This window comes from Haemaphysalis longicornis, unplaced genomic scaffold (assembly GCF_048455015.1).
Source record: "Haemaphysalis longicornis isolate Haplotype H1 unplaced genomic scaffold, Haemaphysalis longicornis Haplotype H1 scaffold_8, whole genome shotgun sequence".
NCBI lineage: Eukaryota > Metazoa > Arthropoda > Arachnida > Ixodida > Ixodidae > Haemaphysalis > Haemaphysalis longicornis.
This window is the reverse complement of record NW_027526445.1, coordinates 152,994,330-153,019,603: the sequence shown is the minus strand read 5'-3', so window position 1 is coordinate 153,019,603 and position 25,274 is coordinate 152,994,330. Positions and strand designations below refer to the sequence as shown.

Below are 25,274 nucleotides of genomic sequence, written 5' to 3'. Positions count from 1 at the left end.
GGATACGCTAGAAGAATTCTGCCAATTGAAACTGCGTAGAAACATGATTGCGTCCAACTTTCCAATACAAACATGCCTGGTTACTGTAGCCACTAAAAAGTTAATTAATCAATTTTAGTTAATTAAGCCTCAGAAATCAATAATTACCTCCTATTTATGTGTCCCCCTGGGCGCATAACCTCACTGTAGAGGTCGTCTTCGCGTAAATCTAAGCGCCTACTTTTTAGATGCGACGGCATCTCATTCACTCGCCTTGTCCCTCCATACGGCGTTGTCGTTGTCCGTCCACACCCCTCCCCCATTCTCCTCGCCGCGCGAGCTGCGCTCTCCGCCGCTCACCCCCTCTCCTCTCCGATAGCGAACACACTCTCGCGAGGGGAATTGGATTGGATTCGATTGGGTTGGCTTGGCTTGGATTGGATTAAAGTGGATTTTGTTGGATTGTGTTGCTTCATAGCCGCGCCACGTTGCGTCATAGCCGCGGCAGGGGGTTCACGGCACGTTTCACGCGATGGGAGAATCAACCTAACGGAAACAACAACGGAACCTCCTATGCGTCGCATCTACACAGGGGTTCCCGCGAGGGGAGGTGGGAGTAATTTTTTAAAAAACCTGTCGACTTAACTTTGATCACCCTGTATAGCGAGCGAGATGCAAATCGTACATGCACAGATGGTACGTTTACACTACTTTTTATTGGCATTTCTAACCTTCTTTTCAAACTTTTCTTGTTTTGTCTCGTGTTTTTTTAAAGTTGCGTAAGATGGATATTTTTGATTTTGTCAGATCATTCTCCTGAAAATTCTATTTATTCGATTTTCTTATTTTCTCGTTTTCCAAATTCTGTCAGACAAGTTATTTCCATTTACGCTACTACAACGACGAAGAATATAACTACCGCCAAGTCGGCATTTGTGGAAAGGCAGGGCGTTACACGGTTCGCTCGTCCTCTCCATTTTTTATTCGTGTTTCGAACGTTCTTTTGCGGACTTTTTTCGTTTATTATTCGGTTTTTGGGGAGATGTATAGGATGCATGCGTTTGATTTTGCGAGATCATTTTTGAGAAAAAATGTTTTTCTTATATTTTAGTGTTTCAAAACCCTGTCCGACCAATTATCTATCCATTTACGCCAACATCACTTCCGTAAAATCTGCAGTTTTATGGAAATGCAGTGCGGTACACGGCCCTGACTGTCGGGGAACTCGGCGAAATAATGCTGCGCATTAAAAAAGTCCCCCGCATTTCCCCGAGGGGGAGAATGTGAAAGTGCGAATGCACGGTTGTCGGCCCGCTTGCGGCGCTTGCGCTCGGCACCCGCAGCCCACCGCCTCGCCGCCTTCTCTTCCATCTCTTCCATCGGGTTTGTAGTATCACGTGTACACCACGCAGTTATCAAGCCGCTATAACGCCGCTGAGTCGCCAACGCAACGCCGCTGACGACGTAGTTTGAATGCGTTAAAGATATAAGGAGCGTTCATAACTCTGAAATCAGCGTGGCTTCCGTGGCTTAGTATTTTTGCTGTATTCATCTGGGGTTCCCAATGGGAAAGAACCAGCCGTACGAATCTCTTTCGTAAAGTTCGAACGGGAGGGGTGGGCTTATCACACCTGTTTTTGCGACAACTTGTCAGCAGATTTATGTTTCTTCGCGATGCGAGTGATGCCTTTCTGCGCACATTTCTACAAAGTGTCTTGGTGGGTTCACTCCCGCAGTTTGTTGTTTCCAGTGTTGATGAACGTTACACATTGAAAGGTTAACTGAAGGAAATTGTTGAATCTTTAAGATTCCTCTGTGTAAGGTTTTCCCTTGAATACCTTTCAAGTGTTTCAAGAAAACGTCTATCAAAAGATCATAGAGATGTTCTTTTTCCAGTACCGCTGTACAGAACTATGTACCGCATTGGGCCAGGGCAAGATGTATTGTGTCGCGTCAAAAAGATGGCAGTCCCAGCATGTATGAAAACATTCTTTTTTAAGCTTCATTCGGGAACTCTTCTAGTCAAAACATGGATGGCTGAAAAAGGGTTGTTTGTGCCATGGACAAGAGTATGTCTTTTGTGGAAAAAACCCGAAACAATAGACCACGTTTTCCTAGACTGCTGGGATGCCGTCTTTTTTTGGGACGTTCTTCAGCGTACCCTGAAAAAAGACTTGCCTGTGACACCACATGGAATCCGTTTCATTCCCGTAGACAAACATGACAGTGTGCCGTACGACCCGATAATGCTTTTGGGCCTACACGCCATCTGGCTGAGTCGTATGGCGGTGCGCCACTCTGATGCTGACGCGAAGACTGTCAGCAAGTACTTTGCTCAGAATGTGAGTATGCTGAAGGAAGTAATTAACATGCAGTGCCCGGAGCTTACGTGGCTACCCATTTTGGAGGAATTGTCTTCTTTCGATGTTTATAATAGTTTTCGCCAACCGAAGTTCGGTGAGCGGGTTTTAAACCGACACTGATGCGTTTTAGAACAGCATTGTAACATTTTAGGGACTGTTTGTTCAATGTGCAATAAAGAAAAAAAAAAAAAAAAAAAACTTCCGTGGCTTAGTCGGTAGAGCGTCGCGCTGCGGCCGCAACGTCCTCGGATCGAAACCGGGCGCCGGATGCTGTTATTTTTTTATACAGTGTAGTGGCCTGGCTGGCGCGCCGAGAGACAGCTACGCCGAGCAGGAGACCGTTGCTACGTGCGCTCTCTCTCCTCCGCGCCGTTGCTAGGGGAGAGGGGGAGCGCGGACGGCGGACGAGTGATCAGGGTCCGCTATAAAGTGCATTCGCACTTAAAAAAAAGTAACAGCGCGCAGGTGGAGGGGACTAGGGAGCCTAAAGACGGCGGCATGTGGGCTCCCTAGAGGGGACGGGTGAACGCGGGGATTCCCCGCCGTTGTCGGACTGCGGCCGGCGTTTGCTAGTCGGCGTAGCCAGGCCTTCGCGGATTGGCCTGCGGCGCCTGCGACGCCACTTCCGGAAACTGCCGCACAGCCTCAGCCGCTGGGGACGGCGCAACAGGCGACGCAGTGGACGTGTCTTCAGTGTGCTAGGGCCGCCAGTTGTTTTCCCTTGGGAATGATGCAGTGCTGCTGATGGAATTTAGCGATCCAAACTTGCATCGTAACGATACGCGCATCTGCGGAGTTCGAAGCGTGTTAGTAAATCGCTAGGGAGGACGTCGTTGTGATGAGGTGGGGCATGTGCGCGTCTGTGGCGACAATTTGTCATTGTAAATTCAACAGATCACATGACGCATCTTCAGATTAACAAAGCCCCACCTACGCACATTTTAAGGCAAAGGTGAACCCTCGGAGCTTCACGTTCCGACAGTTTAAACAAAAGCAAACTCGCTGCACGCCTATCGCCACCAGTACGCCTACGAATGCACACTTGCGGCAACAGCATACAGCTGACGCTCAGCTTGCGCGTGCCAACACACGCCTATATGCATGCCAGTTTCAGTGGAGGTCCCAAACACTTCCCACCCACCCACCAACCAACCAGAAAAAAAAGCAGCCAGCACAGACGCCACAACGTGCTCGACCCGATCAAAATACTCCCTGGACAGTCGTTTTGCGTCTACATAACAGCAAACACAGTACGCTCGGCGCCTACTGCTTAATACAGCCAATAAAGTAACTGTCGTGTCGCGATCGTGTTATCAGCGCAGCGGTCGGCTAGCAGCGCGTGCGCAGCAGCGACGCTTTGTGTATAAATGGGCGCACCCGGCTTGGGTGCGCGTTCTTCAGTTGTGAGGCTGCCAGTGCGCGCCTCGGGAAATAAAGCAACGTTTTCCACGCTTGCCCGGATGCCGGTTACTACAAGTGGCGACGAGGATGGGATCCGCACCGAGCTTCTAAAATGACTGCGCCCGTTGTGCACAGCAAAACCGTCGGCACGTTGCCGGAGTTCCAGCCGGACAGCGGTAATTTCGAGGTGTACTTGGAACGCTTCGAATTGTTCGCTGCCGCCAATGACATCGCTGCAGAGAAGAAACTGCAAGTCTTCTTAACGGCCATAGGGGAAACCGCCTATGTCACGCTCCGGAGCTTACTGCTGCCCAAGACACCGGCCAAGGCATCGTACGTGGAAGCGGTGAGTGTGCTGAAGAAACATTACACTCCAAAACGTTCACTGGTCGCCGAACGCTATCGGTTCAACCAACGCCAACAAGCGCCACATGAAAGCGTGGCAGACTTCATAGTGGAATTGAAGAAGCTGGCTTCGACATGCGAGTTCGGCAATTTCCTGAACGACGCTCTGCGGGATCGGCTGGTGGCGGGATTGCACACTGAAGCCGTACGCTGCAGGTTACTTGCCCTTCCAGACGAAGAAATCACGTGGGAGCATGCGTGCAAGGTCGCCATCGCCATGGAAGCAGCGAGCCAGGACACGAAAGAGATGCTGCAACCAAACAAGTCGGGAGCATCTTCTGACAGTACGGAAGTGTACTGGCAACGAGGGACGCAGAAATCTCCGCAAAAAGGAAAACCACGCAAAGCGGGACGAAGAAAAACGAGCCCTGCTAAGAAGGCGTCGCAAGGGACTAAAACGAGCTGTCACCGGTGTGCAGGACACCACCCTCCTGTGAGTTGCCCTTTTTTGACTAGTGACTGTTTCAAATGTAAAAAAAAAGGTCACATTGCCAAAATGTGTAAAACGAAACTTGTGCATAGTGTAGAGCCGCAGGAGGCTAGAGATTTGCTATCTTTGTGTCACGTGAACCGTTCCGACACACCCCCATTTAGAGTAAACGTTACGATAGATGGGAAGGTAGTTCCTATGGAAATTGATACGGGTGCGGCCGTGTCGATTATTTCGGAAGCAGAGTGGGCGAGGCACTTTCCTAATGCCAGTTTCACGCAAGAGGATGTGAAATTAATGACGTACAACGGTACGCCTGTCGCTGTTGCTGGAGGGAAACGCCCCTTACTGAAAAGTACCGTGATGTATTTAATGCTGGTATTGGTGCTATCAAGGGTTTTAAAGCAAGCATTGTACTTAAAGAGAACGCATGCCCAGTGTTCTGCAAAGCGCGATCAGTGCCATACGCCTTGCGCGAGCGAGTCGAGCAAGATTTCTCTAATCTTGAAAAAGCGGGGGTAGTGTATCGGGTAAGGCACAGCAAGTGGGCGACGCCTCTTGTGATTGTTCCAAAGAAAGACGGAACAGAACTTCGGCACTGTGGGGATTACAAAATCACAGTAAATCCTGCAATTGAAGTCGATCATTACCCCTTGCCGCTGCCCGAGGATATTTTTGCCACACTTGAAGGCGGAACCGTGTTTTCTGTCATTGATCTGTCGAAGGCGTACCTTCAGCTGGAACTGGATGAGCAAGCACAAGAATTGCTCACCATAAACACTCACATGGGCCTTTTTAGGTTCCGTCGCTTGCCTTATGGCGTAGCGTGTGCTCCAGCAATTTTCCAAGCTATAATGGATCAAATCCTGCAAGGTATGCCTGGCACTGCCTGCTACTTGGATGACATTGTCATAGCCGGAGTAGACTACAAGCAGTGTTACGACAGAGTGGAGGAGGTGCTAAGGCGCCTGAGTGAACATGGTATCAAAGTAAATGCCAAGAAGTGTAGGCTCTTTCAGCAGCGCATAACGTATTTGGGGCATGACATTGACAAAAATGGCTTGCACCCTACGGCCGAAAAGGTCGTGGCCATCAAAGAGGCGCCGAAACCCACTAGCGTGACGCAGCTGAAGGCCTTTTTGGGCTTAGTAAATTTCTATGGAAAGTTCCTGCCAAATTTGGCTACGATTCTAGAACCGCTGCACGACTTGCTCCGCAAGGACAGCAGATGGCATTGGTCGCGTAACTGCGACGAGGCATTCGCAACTTGCAAGAAAATGCTGTCCGACAAAAGCGTCTGGCAGCTCTACGATGTAAAAAAGCCACTGCAAATCACGTGTGACGCATCGGAATACGGGCTAGGGGCTGTGTTATCGCACGTTGAAAACGGGAATGAAAAACCCATCGCTTTTGCTTCACGGTCGTTGTCCCCGTCCGAGCGTAACTATGCGCAAATAGAAAAAGAAGCCGTGAGCATAGTTTTCGCGGTGAAAAAATTTCACAAGTATCTTTACGGGCGAGATTTCAACGTGTTTACGGACCACCAACCCCTGACAACCCTGCTTGATCTTAAACGGCAGGGCAGCGCTGTTGCAACTGCAAGAGTGCATCGATGGGTCACATTTTTGGCGAACTATCGCTACAAGATAAAGCATAAGCCAGGGTCGGCTATCAGTCATGCGGACGCGTTGTCTCGCTTGCCGCTGCCGGACACTGACTACCACAGTGAATATATTTTTTATTTTGCGCCACTGAATGAGTTGCCGCTGACAGCGAAATATATTGAGCGCGAAACTGGACAGGACAAACTGTTGAGTGTCGTTCGTGACATGATATGGCACGGCTGGGAAAAAACTGTACCCGAGCAGTTAAAGCCATTCTGGTTGCGCCGGTTTGAACTCAGTGTAGATAACGGATGCATTGTGTGGCTGAATCGCGTAGTTGTGCCGCAGTCCTTGCACAGTGTTGTCTTGGGGTTGCTGCACGCACAGCACTTAGGGATAACCAAAATGAAAGCGGTAGCAAGGTCAATGCTATGGTGGCCAGGCATGGATAGCGCCCTGGAAGAAACTGTGCGGAAGTGCAAAATTTGTCAGTCTGTCCTTCCTGAAGCTCAACCTGTACCTTTGACACCATGGCAAGTGTGCCAAAACCCATGGGAAAGAGTACATCTTGATTTTGCAGAAGAAAAAGGAAAAATGTTTCTGCTAGCCATAGACTCCTACTCCAAATGGTTGGAAATTAAACCTATGGGTGTAACAACTGCCGCGAAGACGATTGAAGTTGTGCGATCTTGGTTTGCTGCGCATGGACTTCCTTTGGAAGTGGTAACTGACAATGGTCCGCAGTTTCGAGCACAAGAGTTCGAAGACTTTCTTTCATCGAATGGTGTTAGGCACACACTGACACCCCCCTATCATCCGCAGTCTAACGGAGCTGCGGAGCGCGCGGTGCAACCACCAAGAAAGCACTACTCAAACAGAATCTAGAAGATTCTGAAAAAGGCACTACGAGGTCTCTTCAACACAGACTAGACAACTTTTTGTTTTCTTACCGCACAACTTCTCACACTTTTACGGGAAGGACACCCGCGGAATTATTCCTGCGAAGGAAACTGCGGACCAGGTTGTCGTTACTACGGCAAGACACTCGAAATGAAATGGTTGTGAGGAGGGAGAAAATGAAAACTCTGGCTGACAAGCGAAGAGGTCGGCCCCGAGTGTTTGCTGTGGGTGACAGTGTGTTGGTGCGTTCTGTGCGCGGTGATGTGGTGAAATGGTGGCTTGGTAGAGTGACGCGTGTCAAGTCTCCGTCAACCTATTTGGTGTGCGTCGGAAACAAAGTGAGGTTCGTGCACGCTGACCATCTGCGACCATCCTGCGTTGAATCGACCAATCATCCAGACAACTACCCTGAATGCGAACTGCCTCATGCACCTGACGTGGTCCCTGCTGCACTTACAACGGAACGCCTTGCCGAGCCGGCTACACGTGCCACGGTAGCGCCGTCGGCCAGCAATGAAGAAGCGGTCCCTTTGCGGAGGAGCAACAGGGAACGACGACCACCGGACCGTTTGACCTACGATAGTTTTTAGAATTGTGCAGGGAGGCAGTGTAGTGTCGCGATCGTGTTATCAGCGCAGCGGTCGGCTAGCAGCGCGTGCGCAGCAGCGACGCTTTGTGTATAAATGGGCGCACCCGGCTTGGGTGCGCGTTCTTCAGTTGTGAGGCTGCCAGTGCGCGCCTCGGGAAATAAAGCAACGTTTTCCACGCTTGCCCGGATGCCGGTTACTACAGTAACCTTCCTTGATGTTGTATATTACATTATCGTCGCTACATAATGCACAAGAAGTACGACAAACGACGAATTTTCTCAGATGGGTGAGCGAAGTTAGCCAAGTAAACGTTATTTGATGCCGATTGTGCCGACTAGATGGCAGCAAAGACACGTTTCTTTTCACACTCTGCACGAGCGTTTTCTACAATATTCTAAAAATATATATAATTTTATTGTGAACGCATCTTTTAAAAAGTCACCCATTCAAGTTATTTTAAACGAAAGCGCATAGTTTTGAGAAGCACAGTTTTGTGTCTGTTACTTTGACGCTTATTCGCCAGATGTCAGCAGTGGCGATTCAAGGAGCGCTTATTTCAAAAGTTGCGTTTGCACGTGTAATGGTCCCGCTTTCGATCGCCTTGCGTGACACTGCAACCGTTCTTCTAAATCCATTGCGATCGCCTCGAGTCCTCGCACCATGCAAAACGCTGGTGCCGGCCTGGAGGTCGTAGAAGACCCCACAGCAACGGCCTCGGGTGTGAGGGTGCTTCGCTGTAACCTCACTGATTCGGACGCTGCGGATGAGTGGGTGAAGCAGTACGGCGACGGCACCAACACCGCTTGGATTGTTCATACCGTCCGCTCGAAGTGCACTAGGTAAGTGATGCTATTACTGTGTTCAAAAATCGTCTCTACTTCAGATGAAACACGTTTATTGACAGAATACCAGTTAGTAAAAAAATCGTGTGAATTACGTGTGATAAATGGAGGAAATAAATAACCTGATTTATTTACAAGGGCCTTGATCACGGCAGAGGCCAAAGTTGTAGTGTAACACGAGTTCTGTGCCTTGACAGGTATGCCGCATAAAGCATAGAAACTAATTTTTCTGAGCAGTCCTGCTAGCCTGAAACGATTTTGTAGGGAGAGACAGCTAGGGTGTGTACGATGCAAAATATTTTATAATTAAAATCTGAAATCCCCCATATCTACAGTTCCCAAACAATTATACCTTTGATGCCTTAAAAATTTCAAAATGACTCTTTTGCCCCAATTACGATGCCCTCCTACACCCCCCCCCCCCTTCCTCTTGCTCCCTCCAAGGCACAACCTCAAGTGACCTAGTGTAGCTTTATTTGTACATATATGATTGCCTGTTATAAGCAAATCTCTGGATAAGTGTACATTGGATGTTCTATATTCAGAACTAACGTCAATGTGAAAAAAATAGCGATGAAAAAAGTCCATGCTTTGTGGTAAATTTCAGTACTACAAAAAGGCCATTACCTGGCATAACTCAGTGATGCGGGAATTTGGCTGCATGCTCACACGAGCTTGTGTCCACCAAGCAGTAGGTTTCATTTTTGACAGTGGTAAAGAGAAATTCCCATAAGGTTTCAGTGCCAGCAACTAGTGAACATGTGCGCACTGATGACATTTACTAAGCACCAACATTTTTTAATGTGTAGGGTCACAAGCTCAATTTTTTTGCTGTATATTTTTTGCAGTTCATATGGCTGTGGAATTAGAATTGTATAATAAATTTTCATGCCCCAAAGCAATACTGGTTGATAGCAACACCAGTGCACTCCTCATCATAAAACTCAGATCTCTTTGAATAATGTCGTTTCAGGATGGTCTTCCACAAGGTGTGGGTGTGCCAGCACAACGAACGAAATAAAACGAGCGAGAAGCGGAGCACCCGGGGCTCAGCCAAGCTGGACATCAAAATCAAAAAAGTGAATAGGGACACCAAAAAGAATGACGCCTTTCTCTGCCGAGAGGTGCCCCTACAGGTCGTGATCAAGCTTGTGTCGCAACATAATCATAGCACAGAGTCGGCAGATGCCCTGCGAATGCTGCGACCGAGCTGCGAGACGAAAGCGGCCTTCGCGCAGTACTTTGAGGAGGGGCTAGGGCCTGCCGAGGCCCTGAGACGCCACGAGCGCAACCTTGCTGCCATGGACCGAGGGGTGCAACTGCGGGCCAATGGCATGCTGAACCCTGCGTACCGGGTTGTTTGCCACTGGCATGAACACTGGGTCCAGGCGAAGTGCGGTCGCCTCAGCAACCCCGTGGCTAAGCTGCAGGAAAAGACGGCTCAGTACGCAGCACAGGGTAAGATCTCCATGTGAACATCTGAATCAACACGACATTGGGGAAACACAAAAGCTAATGAGGGCAAGTAAAGTTTGTGCGCTCTCTGCATTAATTCACCGTTGCCGAGACACATTTCGCAACAGATTTCCAGTCAGCAGCAGCACGCACCCTGATCCTCCCTACAAAAAAATGCAGAGCTGCGCAAACAGTGCAGTAATCATATTTTTGGCATCCCATAAAAACTGATTGGGCTTTTGAACTTAGTGTACAATTGCATTTCAGTACTTCAAACCTATAGCTGATTGGGAAAACCAGCTGCCTCTATTGTCCACATTGTATGCATAGACATCAATAAAATTGTTCTCTGAAAGGGCTGTGCCCACAAGGAGGAACTTGTCAGCAGCCCAATGCCGTATCAGCTAAGCCAACACAGAGATGCATTCAATGCACATTTTACCAGGTATACTACTGATATGTAGAATATAACTAAGTATGCATTTCTGATGTCCTGTCACCCCTCTGTCACGGATACTTCTACTCTCAAACTTTCACCACCAATAATGTGGCAAGGGCATGTGAAACGGGTCAAGCTGTACCAATTGAGAAACATTACTGCAGTGCTCACTTCAAAGTGGTCATGAAAAATTGCTTCCTTTGCAAAAGTTCTCATTCGAGCAATGGAGTAGCGCTGAAATCATGTAAATATGTAATCCCAATAGAAATAAACAGTAAAAAAAGTGACACTGAAGATAGATGAATAACAGCAGGCATAAACATTCAATGGTTTTATTTTCTCAAGGACAAGATTTTCACAAATTCCACCCCAGTTTTTATTTGTGGAAGATTGTCTTGCCAGAAAATTTCACCTAAATATTTTTGTTTGAAAATGAAAATATCACAACGTTCTGTTCAGCACCTTTTGAAATGATTATACAAATCTTTCAAACACCCGCATGCCACTTTCATGAATTTGAACCCCGTGTAACATCAGACATGGAATTTTTATTTATACCAGTGCATGGCTATAAACAAACACTAACATGTTTGGGGTTGGGGAATTGATATAACTCGTATTCCATTTGTCACACTGCTTTAACTGCAGTTTTTAAGCCCTAAAATGATATTGGAGCAGTGACATGCATACTTTCAGATCAATGTCCCTCACTTACGTACACGTGTAGATATATCATGAAAGCTTTCACCGTTCACTATACCGCATTTTAGATACATTTTAGCTACAGTAGTACTATACCATGCCCAGACAAAAGCAGCAGTCGTAAATGGTCAATATAGGGCAGGCAACAGCCAAAAGAAGCCATTTTGGGTTTTAATTTCTCTACAGGGTAAAAAATGAGTACCCACAAAACGTTGCAAAATTTGAATTCTTGAGAAGGTTGCCAAATATTAAGGTCATGAATGACAATTCATTTAAATTGCACGCTTCTGTATCAGGCTTTTGATCTTGCTAATGGTATTTTGCATGTTCCGCTACAACGATGCAACACCGAACCAGGCAGCTTTAACGGGGCCATGAAAACAAAACACACGTTTGGTTAATTCAAAAAATTGTCTCGTTAGAATCATACTGACACCACTTTTAACACACACTTTGCCCAAATCAGCTACATAATTAGTAAAAAACGGAATGGCCATGTGGCCCACTAGCTCATTTCCTGCAACAGAACCTATGATGTCGTATCAGCCAGCTGTGCGATTGGCGGAGGCCGGCAAACGCAAAGTAGGCAGGGCTTATAAGCTTGCCGCAAGCTATTTGAACTTAAATTTAGGCCACATTCTTTTTAAAGCAGTAAGAATGGTGGGATCGACAGGGGAAGTTACAAAAGCACACGTAAACGTAGAAGTACCGATGCGTACTGCTGTCGGTACTGTGCGCACTATGCTTGGTTTAGTTGCACAACCCTGCGGGGCTTTGGGTTTGTCTCAGGCGACACTGGCTGTCTGACGCAAGCAACGGCGTCCTACGTGACCATATTTGTCGAGCGAGCCCTATGTTTCGCGAAAACGATTATTTTCTCCCAGAACAAAAACAAGCCAGGTTTAAATACCGTCAAAAACAAACCAAACGCAGGAAACGGCTTGCTGCGGTATGGTGGCGCCATCTAGGTTCACTAACGGTAAACAAGGTTTCAGAATCAGCTGCAGAGGAGTCAATCCCTGTGATGTCATTGCAGACCACGAAAACACGATTTAGTGGGAAAGTTAAAATTTTAACTTAAATTAATTTCTCAGTGAATAAAGCATCGTTTCCATCTGGACAAGCACTGGGGGCACTATAAAACACGAAATCTTTCATATAAAACAAACTTGTATTTTGTCTGCATGGAAGGCAATGAAAAAAAAACTACACAAATCTTACACACCTCACACCCGCCGCGGTGGCTCAGTGGCTAAGGCGTTGCGCTGCTGAGCACGAGGTCGCGGGTTCGATTCCCGGCCGCGGCGGCCGCTTTTCTGATGGAGGTGAAAAGCAAAAACGCCCGTGTGTACGAGATTTCGGTCCACGATAAAGATCCCCAGGTGGTCAAAATTAATCCGGAGCCCTCCACTACGGCGCGCCTCATCGCCTGCGTTGCGTCGGCGCGTTAAACCCTACAATCAATCAATCTTACACACCTCATGCTGTTTGTGTTTTACTTGTACAGGGGCAGAGGTCTTCACAAGCAGCACGAAGGATGACTGCTGGGCGGTGCTGGTGACGACACCGATTATGCGGCGTGCCCAGCTCCTTAACTCGGCCCAAGAAACAATATTCGTAGAGACTCAACATCCTCCTGCGATGCGACTCAAAGTACGGCCACTGTGGTGCTGACGGCCACCAAAGCAGGAGTTGTGCCAATAGCTGTGCTCATACACAGCTCACAAAGCAAAGAGGGGTACGGCTTGGCCTTCCGTCTTCTGAGGGACCGCTACCCACTGTGTTTTGGGAACAGCCAGGTAGGGTTAAACGAATGATTCAATCAACTTTTCTTCCTATTGGAATAATAAGCCGCAAATACAGGCACAGATAATGATATCTAATTATTCCTTTACGCTACTCGCTAATTTTATACTCTTGCAAATGCCACAATATTGCACTGGTAAAATCAGCCATAAATTAGGTACTCTCTATTGTGTGTTTGTGAAAACTTGATGACATGCTCACAGATAATTTTCTCGGCACACGAGGCTTCAAAGCAGATCTGCCCTGGTCACACAACATTTTCAAGTGGGGGTATGCATATGCCTTATCCTGGACTACCTTGAACCTTTTTTGCCTAGCTTATGAGAGGTGAGCTTGCGGGCTTCACCGTACCAGACTTTTTTAATTCGGCAGCTAAAATAAAACCTGCATGGAGCCACTGTACCGGACAGCCTATCCAGTATTAAGCATTTTAAGATTGCCCCGAAACCCATTGCTTCTTCGTGCACCCCGCGGCTCCTGCAGACTCCAGCAGCCTTCATGACCGACAACTCCCCGGCAGAGAAAAGAGCACTGGGCCTCAGCACGGCAGCTCCTCTGTCACTTCCATGTGCTCCAAGCGGAGTGGCGATGGCTGACGGCTACAACAAACTAAGTGCCCCAGGACCAGCGACGTCCCATGATGGCAGCATTCAAAAAGATACTAACCCAGGATGCAATTAAAAAAACTTACAGTAGAAAGATGCTGTTTAAAATGAATAGCTTAGCAGGCCAGTTCATCGGGTTGCAGACACATGACTTTCATAAGTAACATGCTCACTGCAGATCTCATAAAACAAACTAATTTTAGTTTCTTACCGACCACTGCTAATAGGCATACACTTCAAGGGAACTGGAGAACGTTCGGGATAACCTATCGTTCTTCCTGTATCTTCCCATGAAGGCACTTTTACTAGTAGCCTGATGACCAGTTTAAATGTATGCCAAAAGATCCAGCCTTCCCTTGAATGTAACAGATTGAACATCACAGAAATTTTGAGTTTTTAGGACTGAACACACACTTGATGCACGAACTAGCAACTGATATATTTGTTTGAAACACTCTCTAGTACAAAATGTCCTTCCGGCAACCGATCTAAATGATAGAAAACCGGTTACAAGGACATGCAAACTCATCCCAGCCACCTGAACGCATCTTGACCTTGCTATTTTTGAGGGCCACTGACGGCACGATTATGCAGTTTTCCACTTATACGATGGTGAAGGCTTCCAAAATATTTCTTTCAAACATTTCTTTCGTGCGGCTGATGATACTTGTCTTCTCAAAATCTGGAACACATGAGCACCGGTGACAGTGATCCGTCAGCCACAATGGGTGCGTAATCTGCTGGCAGTTGTTTTTATGTTTCCTAAGCCTTCAGTTTACACATCAGTCTGTTTGTTTGCTGTAGCACTTCTTGGCAGTTAGCACTTACTTACTGTAGCACTTACTTAGGAGATTGTAGGTGTTTAGTTTCTTTCATGCGTATGTGTGTAGTGAAATCGAGAGCGTGACGGAATCCCGTCAGGCCGGGAGGGTACATTAGGAACGAAAAAGAGACGCCGACCAGTCCAAACAAACGTACTGACGTTTCGGCTTCCAGCACGGAAGACTTGTTCACAATAAATGCATCACCAGAAGTGGGTCGTTTAAGTGGGCTGGAGTAATCGCTGCAAAGAGGGTGCGTATATCGGGTTTAGATTTCCGTCGTTACGATTGACTGTGTTAAACGTGGTCTGAATGATTAGTGATTCCAAATGTAGCCGTGATGCTGTCACTTTTTCTGTTGAGACGATTCTTGCATTGTCCCCATCAATCTTGTGGTCATTCACGACGGCGTGTTCGGCGTGTTGGGACAATGCAAGAATCGTCGCAACAGAAAAAGTGACAGCATCACGGCTACATCTGGAATCACTAATCATTTAGACCACATCTAACACAGTCAATCGTAATGACGGAAATCTAAACCCGGCCTACGCACGCTCTTTGCAGCGATTACTCAAGCCCACTTAAACGACCCACTTCTGATGATGCATTTATTGTGAACAAGGCTTCCGTGCTGGAAGCTGAAATGTCAGTACGTTTTGTTTGGACTGGACGGCGTCTCTTTTTCGTTCCGGATGTGTGTAGTGCTGAGTATAACATGCACATTGCTATTTCAGGTCCTGTACGCGAAAGAACCGGGCGAGTTGGAGACAGCCAAGGAAGAGCTTTGTGCTCTGCCTCATGAGGGCTACGTCCGCGGAGCTCAAGCACTTCTGAAGTGCGAGGAGCAGTGGGTACTCCTATACCGCGCAGGCACTCTCACAAGAGGTCAGAATGCTAACAACTACTCTGAGGCCTCCATTCGGATTTTGAAAGATGTTGTGCTCAGCCGCACAAAAGCGCACAATGCAGTGGCCTTAGTAGAATTCGTGATAGGTACCTGGGAAAGTCACTTAGAGAACAAAATTCTCCGCCACGCAAACCATCTGGAGCCCTGACATCGAATTAGCTTATAAAATTTGTTCCCCACTGTGCTTGACATTGACCCCCCAAAAATAGTCCAAATTTACCAGGCACTGTATAGAGTACCCAGCTCCTGTGGCACTGTGCTGTATGGAGTGCAGGCTGACTTTGGCCTGTGCGGCTGCTGGGCGGGTAGCCAGGGGGCCTTCTGCAAGCACCAGGCCATCATGCAGAAGGCCTTTGGCGGGGGCTTCCCAAACAGCCCCGAGCTGACACCGGAAGACTGTGAACAGCTGAGCCTGCTGGTCCTCGGCGAGAGGTGCCCCTGGTGCCGCAGGTATTGGGAAGTGCTGGGCCAGGCGCAGCAGCCGAACCACACTGAGGGCGCAGCTCTAGCAGCAGCAGCAGAAACATCACAGCAACCACCTGTTCTGGAGGCACTCCCAACACCTCAGGTGCGTTTCAGCACTGCTGCCATTTTTACAACTGGGGAGGAGCATCCAAGTCTACAAAAACGTGCAACAGCTTAAACTACCTCAACGTTTGATCTGCAAAGGTATGGCCCCATACCAAATGTTAGGCCCCATTCTTGACTAAAACAGACATTGAACTTGTACTAAGAGATAAGTAACTGTAAATTTCTTGTTACACATTTACCATATCTGTAACAGCCCCTTTTCCCTGCACAATTTTATGAACCTTAGTCTGCTATCAAAAGAATGAAAGAGTGTCTCACATAACGTCTGGCAAACTCAAGTGCTCTACCTGTGCGCCTGCACTCATGCTCATAAGGAAAACAAACTTGCAGGAGATGGAAGACAAGTACTGCGCCCTGGAACAGCAACTCCGCCGTATACGCTGCCTGGGCGAAGGCAACGCATCCTACGCATCACTGCTTGACTCTGTCACTGCACAACTGAGCACCGTGAACACCAGCAGCTCTGCTTATGCCCTTTTGCTTCGGCTGAAGGCTTCGTCCACAATAGACAGGCGCCGTGGGCGGATCATCAAAGTCCAACCAACTAGTTTGGCAAGACGTCGACCTGGCCTGCCCCGGGGAGCTAAGCGGGTGCCTGCTGGACAAGAAACCAAAACCGCGGCGGCTGACCCAAGAGCCAAGCGCCGCCACTCACTGAGTATGAGCATCAGCAGGAATGTGCCTAGTGCTAAAGGCCACTAGGGGAAGCCTACTGCAAGGGGTGCCCCCCGTTTGTTCAAAGAATTACCTCTCCAGAAATCACTTTACCCTGTGGTAGCACCTTTAGTGATTTTTGACAACAGGCTGGCCAATCCCCGCATAAGCTTTGTGGACCCACATGCGTGAATCGCGCAGAATGCTGTGCTCAGTCTATGTTTGATGCAGAGCTCAATGTCTGTTCAATTTTGTCTTGTACTATGCACTCCTAGTCACCACATAAACACTGCTTTACTTATGCAGTGTTCGCTAATGTGAACTCATCAAATGTTTATGTAGAATGACAGTGCAAAGAGTCAAATGTCTTCACTGTACCTGCAAGTATGTGCAGATGCATAGGAAAGGTAGCTTGACGTACACGCTTGGCGTTCACGCTGAAGCACTGCACGTTTTCAAAATCATGTCGCGCTGCCCAGAAATGGCGCACAACAGCCACAAGCTAAGCTCGTTTGCTGAGTTGCTGCACTTCTTTTGCAGTTTGCTGTCAACTTTACTGAGAACCTCCAGTTTCTCCTTGAAGGAAAGGGTTTTCCTGTGGCACAACATAGCTGAAAGCAGCTTCACTGATTTGGTTGGGAGAAGCCCGTTCACAGCGAAAACCTCACACATGTCTCAGCAACTGAACATCCATGGGGAGCATAGGGGGGTAACAGCGAGGAGTGGGTCAAAAGTTCCCACATTTTGAAGGCGCATTCCGAAGCTATTGAAAATTGTGTTTGATTACATGTCTTGTTTGTTATTTTGATTTGCTAACCGTCCTGTTCGACCTTACATATTTCATGTCTCAGCTTGCAAGAATGCTCTCAATGCAATCTGCTAGTCCTTTATTATGTACTATATTTTGACTACGTTTCCATGTCAACGTGCAATTTCTTTTTCACAGTTCTTTGAGCGTGAGCGTAGTGTACTTTGCTCTTGTATTTTTTAGTAGATTAGTGTTGCCATTTTTCATTATGTATGCATGTAGGCATGTGATTTGTAGTGAGAGTTACTGCTGCCTTGTGAACCGCAGACTGTGTTACTGATCCTGTGTAACTTTGCGTTCTTCCTCTGCTCTGAACCACTCCAGGCCTGACTGCCAAGAGGCAGCTGGGAGCACTGAATAAAATATGTATATATATGTAATGGTTTGTCTTGCTGCAAATTTTTTAGAGAAAAAGACGCAGTATCAATGATTTCACGGAGTCAGTTACATAAGATAACTGGGACTGATGGCACGTTGAATTGTGGAGACTAATAGTGCACTACAAACCGAAAGCATGGCAAACAACATAGCACAATGCTTGATCGGCAAGAAAGACGAGCTTAGAAAAAACACATACTTGTCAATGTATACGTCTATGGGTATTTTTTAGAACACCTGGAAACCTAGTTTACAATACTGGCATTGCTTTTGAAGGTAATTTACTTTAAAATATAAAATTATAGTTTTTGCAAATCTGTGCTATAAACAATGAACATTCATAACAGCTTAAGCTGGCACATAAAGGAGCAACCTGGTTTTTCATATGTCCTCATAGGAACTGTGGAAACGGCAATGCTTTTGACTTGTGCACAGCACTGATAAAAGAATGCTTTTATGAAAGAAAGCTTAACTCTACCTGGGCCCAGAGCAATCGGCCCAGCCGACCGCGGGGCTGCAAGCAATATAGAGTTGAACGCGCGATGCAAGTTCATGGCAAGCAGGGCCTTTCCCATGCTGGTTTCTGGGGATAATAAAATACCAGGGGAAAGTGGTAAGCTGATCACACATCAGAACAATGGCGTGCAGGTACTGTAGACAGACGGCATCGTTACACAACACATTTGAATGCACAACAGAAATTCGTTAAAGCAGAAGCAAGTGCATAAATGACGTAAATTTGGCACCTCCCTTTTTGCTACGCATGGGTGCTTTTTTTCTCGTAGCCTTTCTGTATTGTCGCAGTCGCTACCAGCCAGAGATAAGACCAGGAGGCACTGTAAAAGTAAACAGAAAATGGGGGTGCGGTTTATTGAAGCCCGTGTTGTGCAGCACGAGGAGCAACCTCGACCGCGTTCCCTGCAAGCGGAATACATCCCTCTGCAACATATTTTCGCTCGTTCGAACACGAACTGCGCTAGTAGAGCTACGACAATTTCGCGTTATTTCTACAGTATTCGAACGCATTACTGTAATGGGTGCGTGGTTCATAGCAGTCGGTTTTAGTTGGAAATGCCGGAAGGGAGCTTTGCTTTAGGAGAGAGAACTGAACGAAGAGGGGAATAGTGAGTGAGGGCGACGTATCGTGAAATGTCTGATAAGGTCGGAGTGTCGTTTGGAGTCGCCACCGTATACCTGCTGACATAACCTTCGCCGCCACGACAGGCGAGAGACGTTGCGCGCCGGCACAACGCGGAATAATCGCTCAGTACCAGTCCCCACGGAAGGCAGGTGCCTCGAACGCTCGCCGTATCAAGATACAGCCCGCCTATTCATCGAACAACCTCCTCAGAACATTGTTCTGCGTAGAAGAGCGGCAGTAAGTACATGTGCACTTCCTCCTCTTCGACCGTGAAACATTCGCATTTAATTTGTATTTTTTGTCAAGTATACAGTCACTCGTAGAGAAGAGTGGACACGAAGCGATGATTCGTTAAATGCTTCCGCCTTTGTATCTGGTCCTGAAGGTGGAAGTGCTCACACAACAGGAACGAAAGTAGAAAAAACAGACGACACGGCGCTAACTCGCAACTGTTTGTTTATTAAAAAGAAACACAAATATATACTTTCAACATCTCACGTGGTGCGAGCGTCTTGCTCAAGATAAAACCGTGGAAGTCACTTTTTACAGCGCATTAATACCGGTGTACACGCGGCAATCGAAGAGTAAGGGCATTAAAACAGCAAAACCTTGACATATCAAGACACCACTACGATCGCAATGAGTGTGGCACAGATATTGCGAATGACAGATTGCGAAACACCAGCCCTGTTTGGTCTTTCTAGCTGGCTTGTGAAACTACTGGATATTTTTTCCGTGCACGATTTTGTGAGGGATGCTCCCAGACAAGAAACACCGATCCCCATTTTTAGGATCTTTGAGTGCCCGGAATTGAAGTCTACTATGGGCTTCTTTGAACGCGGGTAGTACGACCAGCCTATATGTTTTTCTTCTCTATACAGCCTCAGACCCAAAAACTGTAGTTCATGTTCCTTTGGTAACTCAACTGTAAAGCTCAGACAACAGCCATACCGTTTAACTCTTCCATTACCACGGGAAATTGACCAATTTTGAGAGGTCTAACAAAACATTTTTTCTGTGCTATACACATTTGTTAGGCACACACTGCAGTGACATAAACTGCGGATGATTTCACGCGCTTTCCAACGAAACCAGTTTAAATAGTGTTTTCATAAATATTGATTGCAAAAAAATAATCGAATTCGACATTTTCGTCCAGGCGTCGAAGAAAATTAAAAAAAGTCAGTTGAGTATAATAAACCACCAGTAGTGGAAAAAATTTAGAATATACTTTTTCTAGGTAAACATTTCAAAATCCCATCTTAGAAAAAAAATTGAGTTGCGTGATACACATTGTCAGATTAAAAGAAAACGTTAGCCTGCCTGGTGCCCATGCCGTGTGGTGAAGCCCAACCACTATTTCAAATATTGCTATTTCGGATGGTTCTCTAGAAGAAATCTGGTGGTTTGACATTATTAAAGACCCCAATTAGGCTCCACGTGATGTGAAAACACCTTGTCAATGATTATTACCCGCCCAATATTGAAAGTAAACAAGCGATATGAAAAAATCCGCTTGGAGTTGAAAACCAAACTCTTTGGTGAATGCTTGTTGACGTTCTGATGAGCGCTTATCAGCGAGAACTTTTATTTGCACTTTATTATCGTGTTCTGACTCACTCTGATAGCCCTGCTTGCAGGAATAAGGTACGATGCGCTAGAATCGCGCCCACCTAGCTTTCAACAAGCCGCCGTCGTGCTATGAAGTGAGTTCAGCAATACAAGCCTATTATATTGCAGCGCCACCTAACAATTTCGAGACGAAACAAATACAAGGCTGTCGGAGACTGTCAGAATAGACAGTTCTACTAACCAGCGACACTAGACCTCCGGAAATACCCTCGTATGAAACCAAAACTGGCCGGTGAGCTGGCAGTGTTCAAGGCCAATTGGAGCATTCTCCTTGTCCGAACTGATACCCGACGACTTGGTGTCATTTTTTTTACTTTCAGCGGAAGCTGTTATCGCAGAGGTAAGGCGTGGATAAAGTAGAAGCATGACCGGCATGCTTGTTTCGAGGAACAGTAGCGGGCAACGGAGGCTTCGTGGCAAATGAGCTTGTAGTTGGGTAACTGCGTAGTAGCGCCAAATATGAATTTCGTAACGCAAAAACGAAACCTCTGGAAGCTGGCTGAAAATGCCAGGCACACTTGCTAGACATGCGGGGGACCATCTGAAATGAGCTTTGGAATAATAAAGCTGCCCTTTCTCCGAACCGAAGATAACTAGTGAATACCTGGTGTCTTTTTCAAGTAATTATCTCCTCTCAACGCTGTCAGATTACGAAGCTGACAACATTATTTGGTACTTAATTTGCCAGGAGCCTTTCGAAAAAAAATATAATGCAGCCTAACCACGATCTGCATCCTTTTTTGTCAAGTGCAGCAGCCACGCCCCCTTCCTCAAAAACACACCCACCTCAGCTCGCAAAAAACTCGGTCAGAAATCTCAGTGCCGCCGGAGCGGGAAAATTTAAACTGATTCTAAAAGTGCAGTGCCGAGACTAACCACTGGCCGCATTTTGTGTACAAGAAATGACTAAAACATGTCAAAATAGGCAATATAAATCATCGATCACCGGTGATCGATTTGAATAGGAGTGGTAACGAAAGAGTTAAAAGGGTTCAACACCTGAGTCACCTTTTGGTCGAGGCTATCAGGCTTTACAAATACTAGAAAATCGTCTACGTATCTGGCAATCTTACTGGCCACCTCTCCCAAGTTTTTCTCAATTAGTCTGTAAATTCTTTCTAGAAATATGTTGCTAAGAACAGGGGCAACTTTACACGCTATGCACACACCAGTTTTTAGGAGATGAAACGTTCCTTTCCATTCTACAAAAGGTGGACCTCAAATAAAAGGTAAGGATTTCCAGGAAAGTGTTGGCAGACACTCCACAAGTTCTGACGAATTTTATCTTATCTGAAACTTTATCTCGAACTTTATCTTTTGGCTGCAAAACCTTTTTGTGTTGGTCAGGAACGTTTCCTTCTCCAAGGAACACGACGTTCGCTTCCGTTTTGCAGCTCGGGCCGAAGTTCTGCCGGGAGCCTGTTTTGAGTCCGCCAGAAAAACTGGCGCTGTACAGGTCTGTCTGGTGGCGCGTTCCGGAAGGGGACCGCTGTCGGTTCATCGCGGAACCTGTGGACGTAGCTTCACGATCAGGATCGAAAGGTAACCGAAAGAACCTCCTGAATGATAAAGGCCTGGTTAATTATGCTGTGAAAAATAACTTGCATCTGTTGACGTCCGATAAGGAAGGTTTCTTTGTTGTTGCTCCGTAGAGAACATTCTCGCAAAAAACTTTTGAAGCTGTTGCGAATAACTTTGTTCCAGTGTACCTAAAGCCAGGCGAGCCTGTCTTGAGTCCGCCAGAAAAACTGGTGCCGTCCAGGCCTGTCTCGTGGCGCTTTTCGGAAGTGGACCGCCCACGGTTCAACGGGAAAGCTGGGGTCGTGTTTGGACTATCGGGATCAGAAGGTAACCGAAAAATCTTCCTGAATGTTAAAAGCCTGGTTAATTATGCTGTGAAAAATAACTTGCATCTGTTGACGTCCGATAAGGAAGGTTTCTTTGTAATTTCTCCGTAGAGAACATACTCGCAAAAGGCTTTTGAAGCGGTCGCGAAGAATTTTGTTCCAGTGGACCTAAGCCAGCAAAAGATAACCAAAAAGCCCTAGCTTTGCTGCATGAGCACAACCTGGAAAGTCTCGCCAGTTCGGTTAAGAAGTCGAAAGGCCTTCATTTGGAGATTTTCTTCGGAGCTAAAACACATAAACCTGGTGTTCTTTTTCGTGCAATCGTAACTGAAAGAAGCGCTTCGCAGCGAGAGGTGTCTGGATTTCTGCTGAAGCATTTGCTCAGTGTTGCTGCATGCGGCCCATTCTTCATCCCGAACTCTGATGAACTTGTGAGTTTTCTTAAGCTGTCGAATACGGGTGCCTGCGATTTCTTTAGTATTGATGTCCAAGACCTATATTATTCCATGCCATTTGGAGATCTTATGAAGAGTGTGCGGCTTTGCATCACCGAAAATAATGACGAGATAAAGTTCATCAGCACTTGTGGTGTGTCTGTCCACACATTCCTGGAAATCCTATCGTTTTATTTGAGGTCCACCTTTGTGGAATGGAAAGAAAAGTTTTTTCTTAAAAAAAACAGGTGTGCGCATAGGGTCTAAAGTGGCCCTATTCTTAGCAACATATTTCTAGAAAGAATTGACAGACTTATTGAGAAAAATTTGGGAGAGGTGGCCAGTAAGATTTCCAGATACGTAGACGATTTTCTAGTATTTCTTAATCCTGATATCCTCGACCAAAATATGACTCCGGTTTTGAACCCTTTTAAAAAAGTACGGCTGTGGTCTGAGCTTTACAGTTGAGTTACCAAAGGAACAATGATTACAGTTTTTGGGTCTGAGGCTGTATCGAGAAGAATAACATACCTGCTGGTCCTACTTTTCGCGTTCAAAGAAAAAGAAGCCCATAGACTTCGATTCCGGGCGCTGAAAGATAGTAAAAATCGGAATCGGTGTTTCTTGTCTGTGAGCATCCCTCACAAAATCGTGCACCGAAAAAATATCCAGTAGTTTCACAAGCCAGCTAGAAAGACAAAATAGGGTTGGTTTTTCGCAATCTATCATTGGCAAGATAATCCTTAAGTTAATAACAGGCGCAAAATCCATGCCTCGGCAAAGTTGGCGCGGCTCGCTCAACCTCACTCACAAATTTATTTTCGAATAACCACTCACTCAAACTAAGACTCATTGCTGAGAAGCACATCTGCGCTCACTCAAACTCATACTCACAGTGAGCGCAAAACTCAGGCTCACTCGGACTCAAAACTCAAAATGGACTCAAACTCAAAATGTACTCAGAACTCAAAAGGTACTCAACTCAAAATGTACTCAGAACTCAAAATGTACTCAAAACTCAAAATATACTCAAACTCCAAATGTACTCACAGCTCAAAATGAACTGAAAACTTAAAATGAACACGGAACTCAAAATGGACTGAAAACTCAAAATGAATTCAGAACTCAAATGCACAACTCTCTCGTGCTAGGAATTTACTCCGGATCAGATGGACACAGATTTCCTTAACATTCAGAGAGAGAGAGAGAGAGAGAGAGAGAGAGAGAGAGAAAAGCAAACGGAAAGGCCGAGAGGTTATCCACGCTTAGAGCCCGGATTGCTACTTGACACTGGGGAAGGGGTGTGCAGGGGATGAAAGAGAAAGCAAACAAAAAAGAGGGGAAAGGAGAAGGGCCGTGCACACACTTTAGTCCCTTTGCGGGCACTATAGTCTTTCGGCTAAGCCTGTTTTCTTCATAAAACGCAAAAGGGCTTTTGTTGCCTTCAGAGCTTTAAAATTCCCGCGTGGTAAAAATAATACGGGTGCAAATTCGTGAGCTCAAACTCTTGCATTCGGTACATGATACCGTAACTCCTGTGAGGTCAGAAATAATTTTTGTTTCAGGTTTAATGCAGCGATACCTTCTGGCTATGATGATTACAGCTGCTTGCAAGCAATTGTACGTATCCTCGGTATTCAATGGCGTGGAATGCATGCATGCAACCAAGTGTGCGCCGCCATATCTGTGGCCAAGCGTCTGTTGCTAGGCGACGTTGCGCGCACGGCCCGCAGATCAGGCACCCCTCTTCTCCTCCATGCAACCGTGCGAGTGCGCCCACGGCCTCCGCAATCGGCTTTACGGCGGCGTGCTCGTTACGTCGGGCTCCGCGGGATGGCGGCACTTGTCCGTGCTAACCACGACTGTGAAACACATGAATGTTTTAAGTTACGAACTATTCGCCGAACGCAAAGTATTGCGTCGAGTTCACTGTGAGTGCGATTAATAACATCTCTGTTGGCGCCACAGTTTAGAATCGGATTGGAACGGAGCAGATGACGCACGCCGGTGTCTTTTTTTTCTTCGGCATGCGGCCGCAGTGGACCAGGCTGCGCCGTGCCCGTGGCGCATCGGCCATGTCTGCGGCCGTTTCCAGTGTTGCCAAGCGAAGAAATTGACCGCTAAACTTTTCAACGAATACCGTCTATATATTCCGTCGTTGAGGCTCATCCATTGACTGCGTCATTGATTTGGTGACTTTTGTGCAGCAGCGGAAAAGTGCGAAGCGGATATGTGCTGCGTTGTTCCTCGACGTTAAAGGGGCCCACGATAACGTGGAGCACGATGCGATTCTTAAAGTACTGCAGGCTGTGGGGCTCGGTGGCCGGGTCTACCAGTGGATACGGAACTACCTAACAGAGAGGTCATTCTTTGTTATGACTCCAGATGGGCCGACATCAGCTCACTATACTCATCGTGGTGTTCCCCAAGGAGGCGTCCTGAGCCCTACACTTTCAACCTTACACTAATTGGCCTGATTTCTCACCTTCCAAGGAGGAGGAGGAGGAGAAAAGCGAAAGGAAAGGCCGAGAGGTTATCCA

At 46.8% G+C, this 25,274-nt stretch overlaps 2 protein-coding genes across 2 annotated transcripts in view; both read left to right on the top strand.

Annotated features, from left to right (window-relative positions):
- Window positions 1-3,726: 3,726 nt before the first annotated feature.
- LOC144148529 (uncharacterized) lies at window positions 3,727-15,744 on the top strand. The gene is made up of 6 exons (XM_077680052.1): window positions 3,727-4,823; window positions 9,488-9,972; window positions 12,618-12,763; window positions 15,077-15,193; window positions 15,524-15,667; window positions 15,700-15,744. The coding sequence occupies exons 1-6, from the start codon at window positions 3,856-3,858 to the stop codon at window positions 15,742-15,744; spliced, it is 1,905 nt and encodes a 634-aa protein (XP_077536178.1). The 5' UTR covers window positions 3,727-3,855.
- A 3,160-nt stretch (window positions 15,745-18,904) lies between these two features.
- The window catches only part of LOC144148170 (barrier-to-autointegration factor-like), a 164,240-nt gene continuing 157,870 nt past the window's right edge, over window positions 18,905-25,274 (top strand). The window contains exons 1-3 of the mRNA XM_077679750.1: window positions 18,905-19,058; window positions 21,848-21,995; window positions 22,158-22,301. The gene's annotated coding sequence lies outside the window, so the exon portion shown is untranslated. The remainder of the gene's footprint in view (window positions 19,059-21,847; window positions 21,996-22,157; window positions 22,302-25,274) is intronic.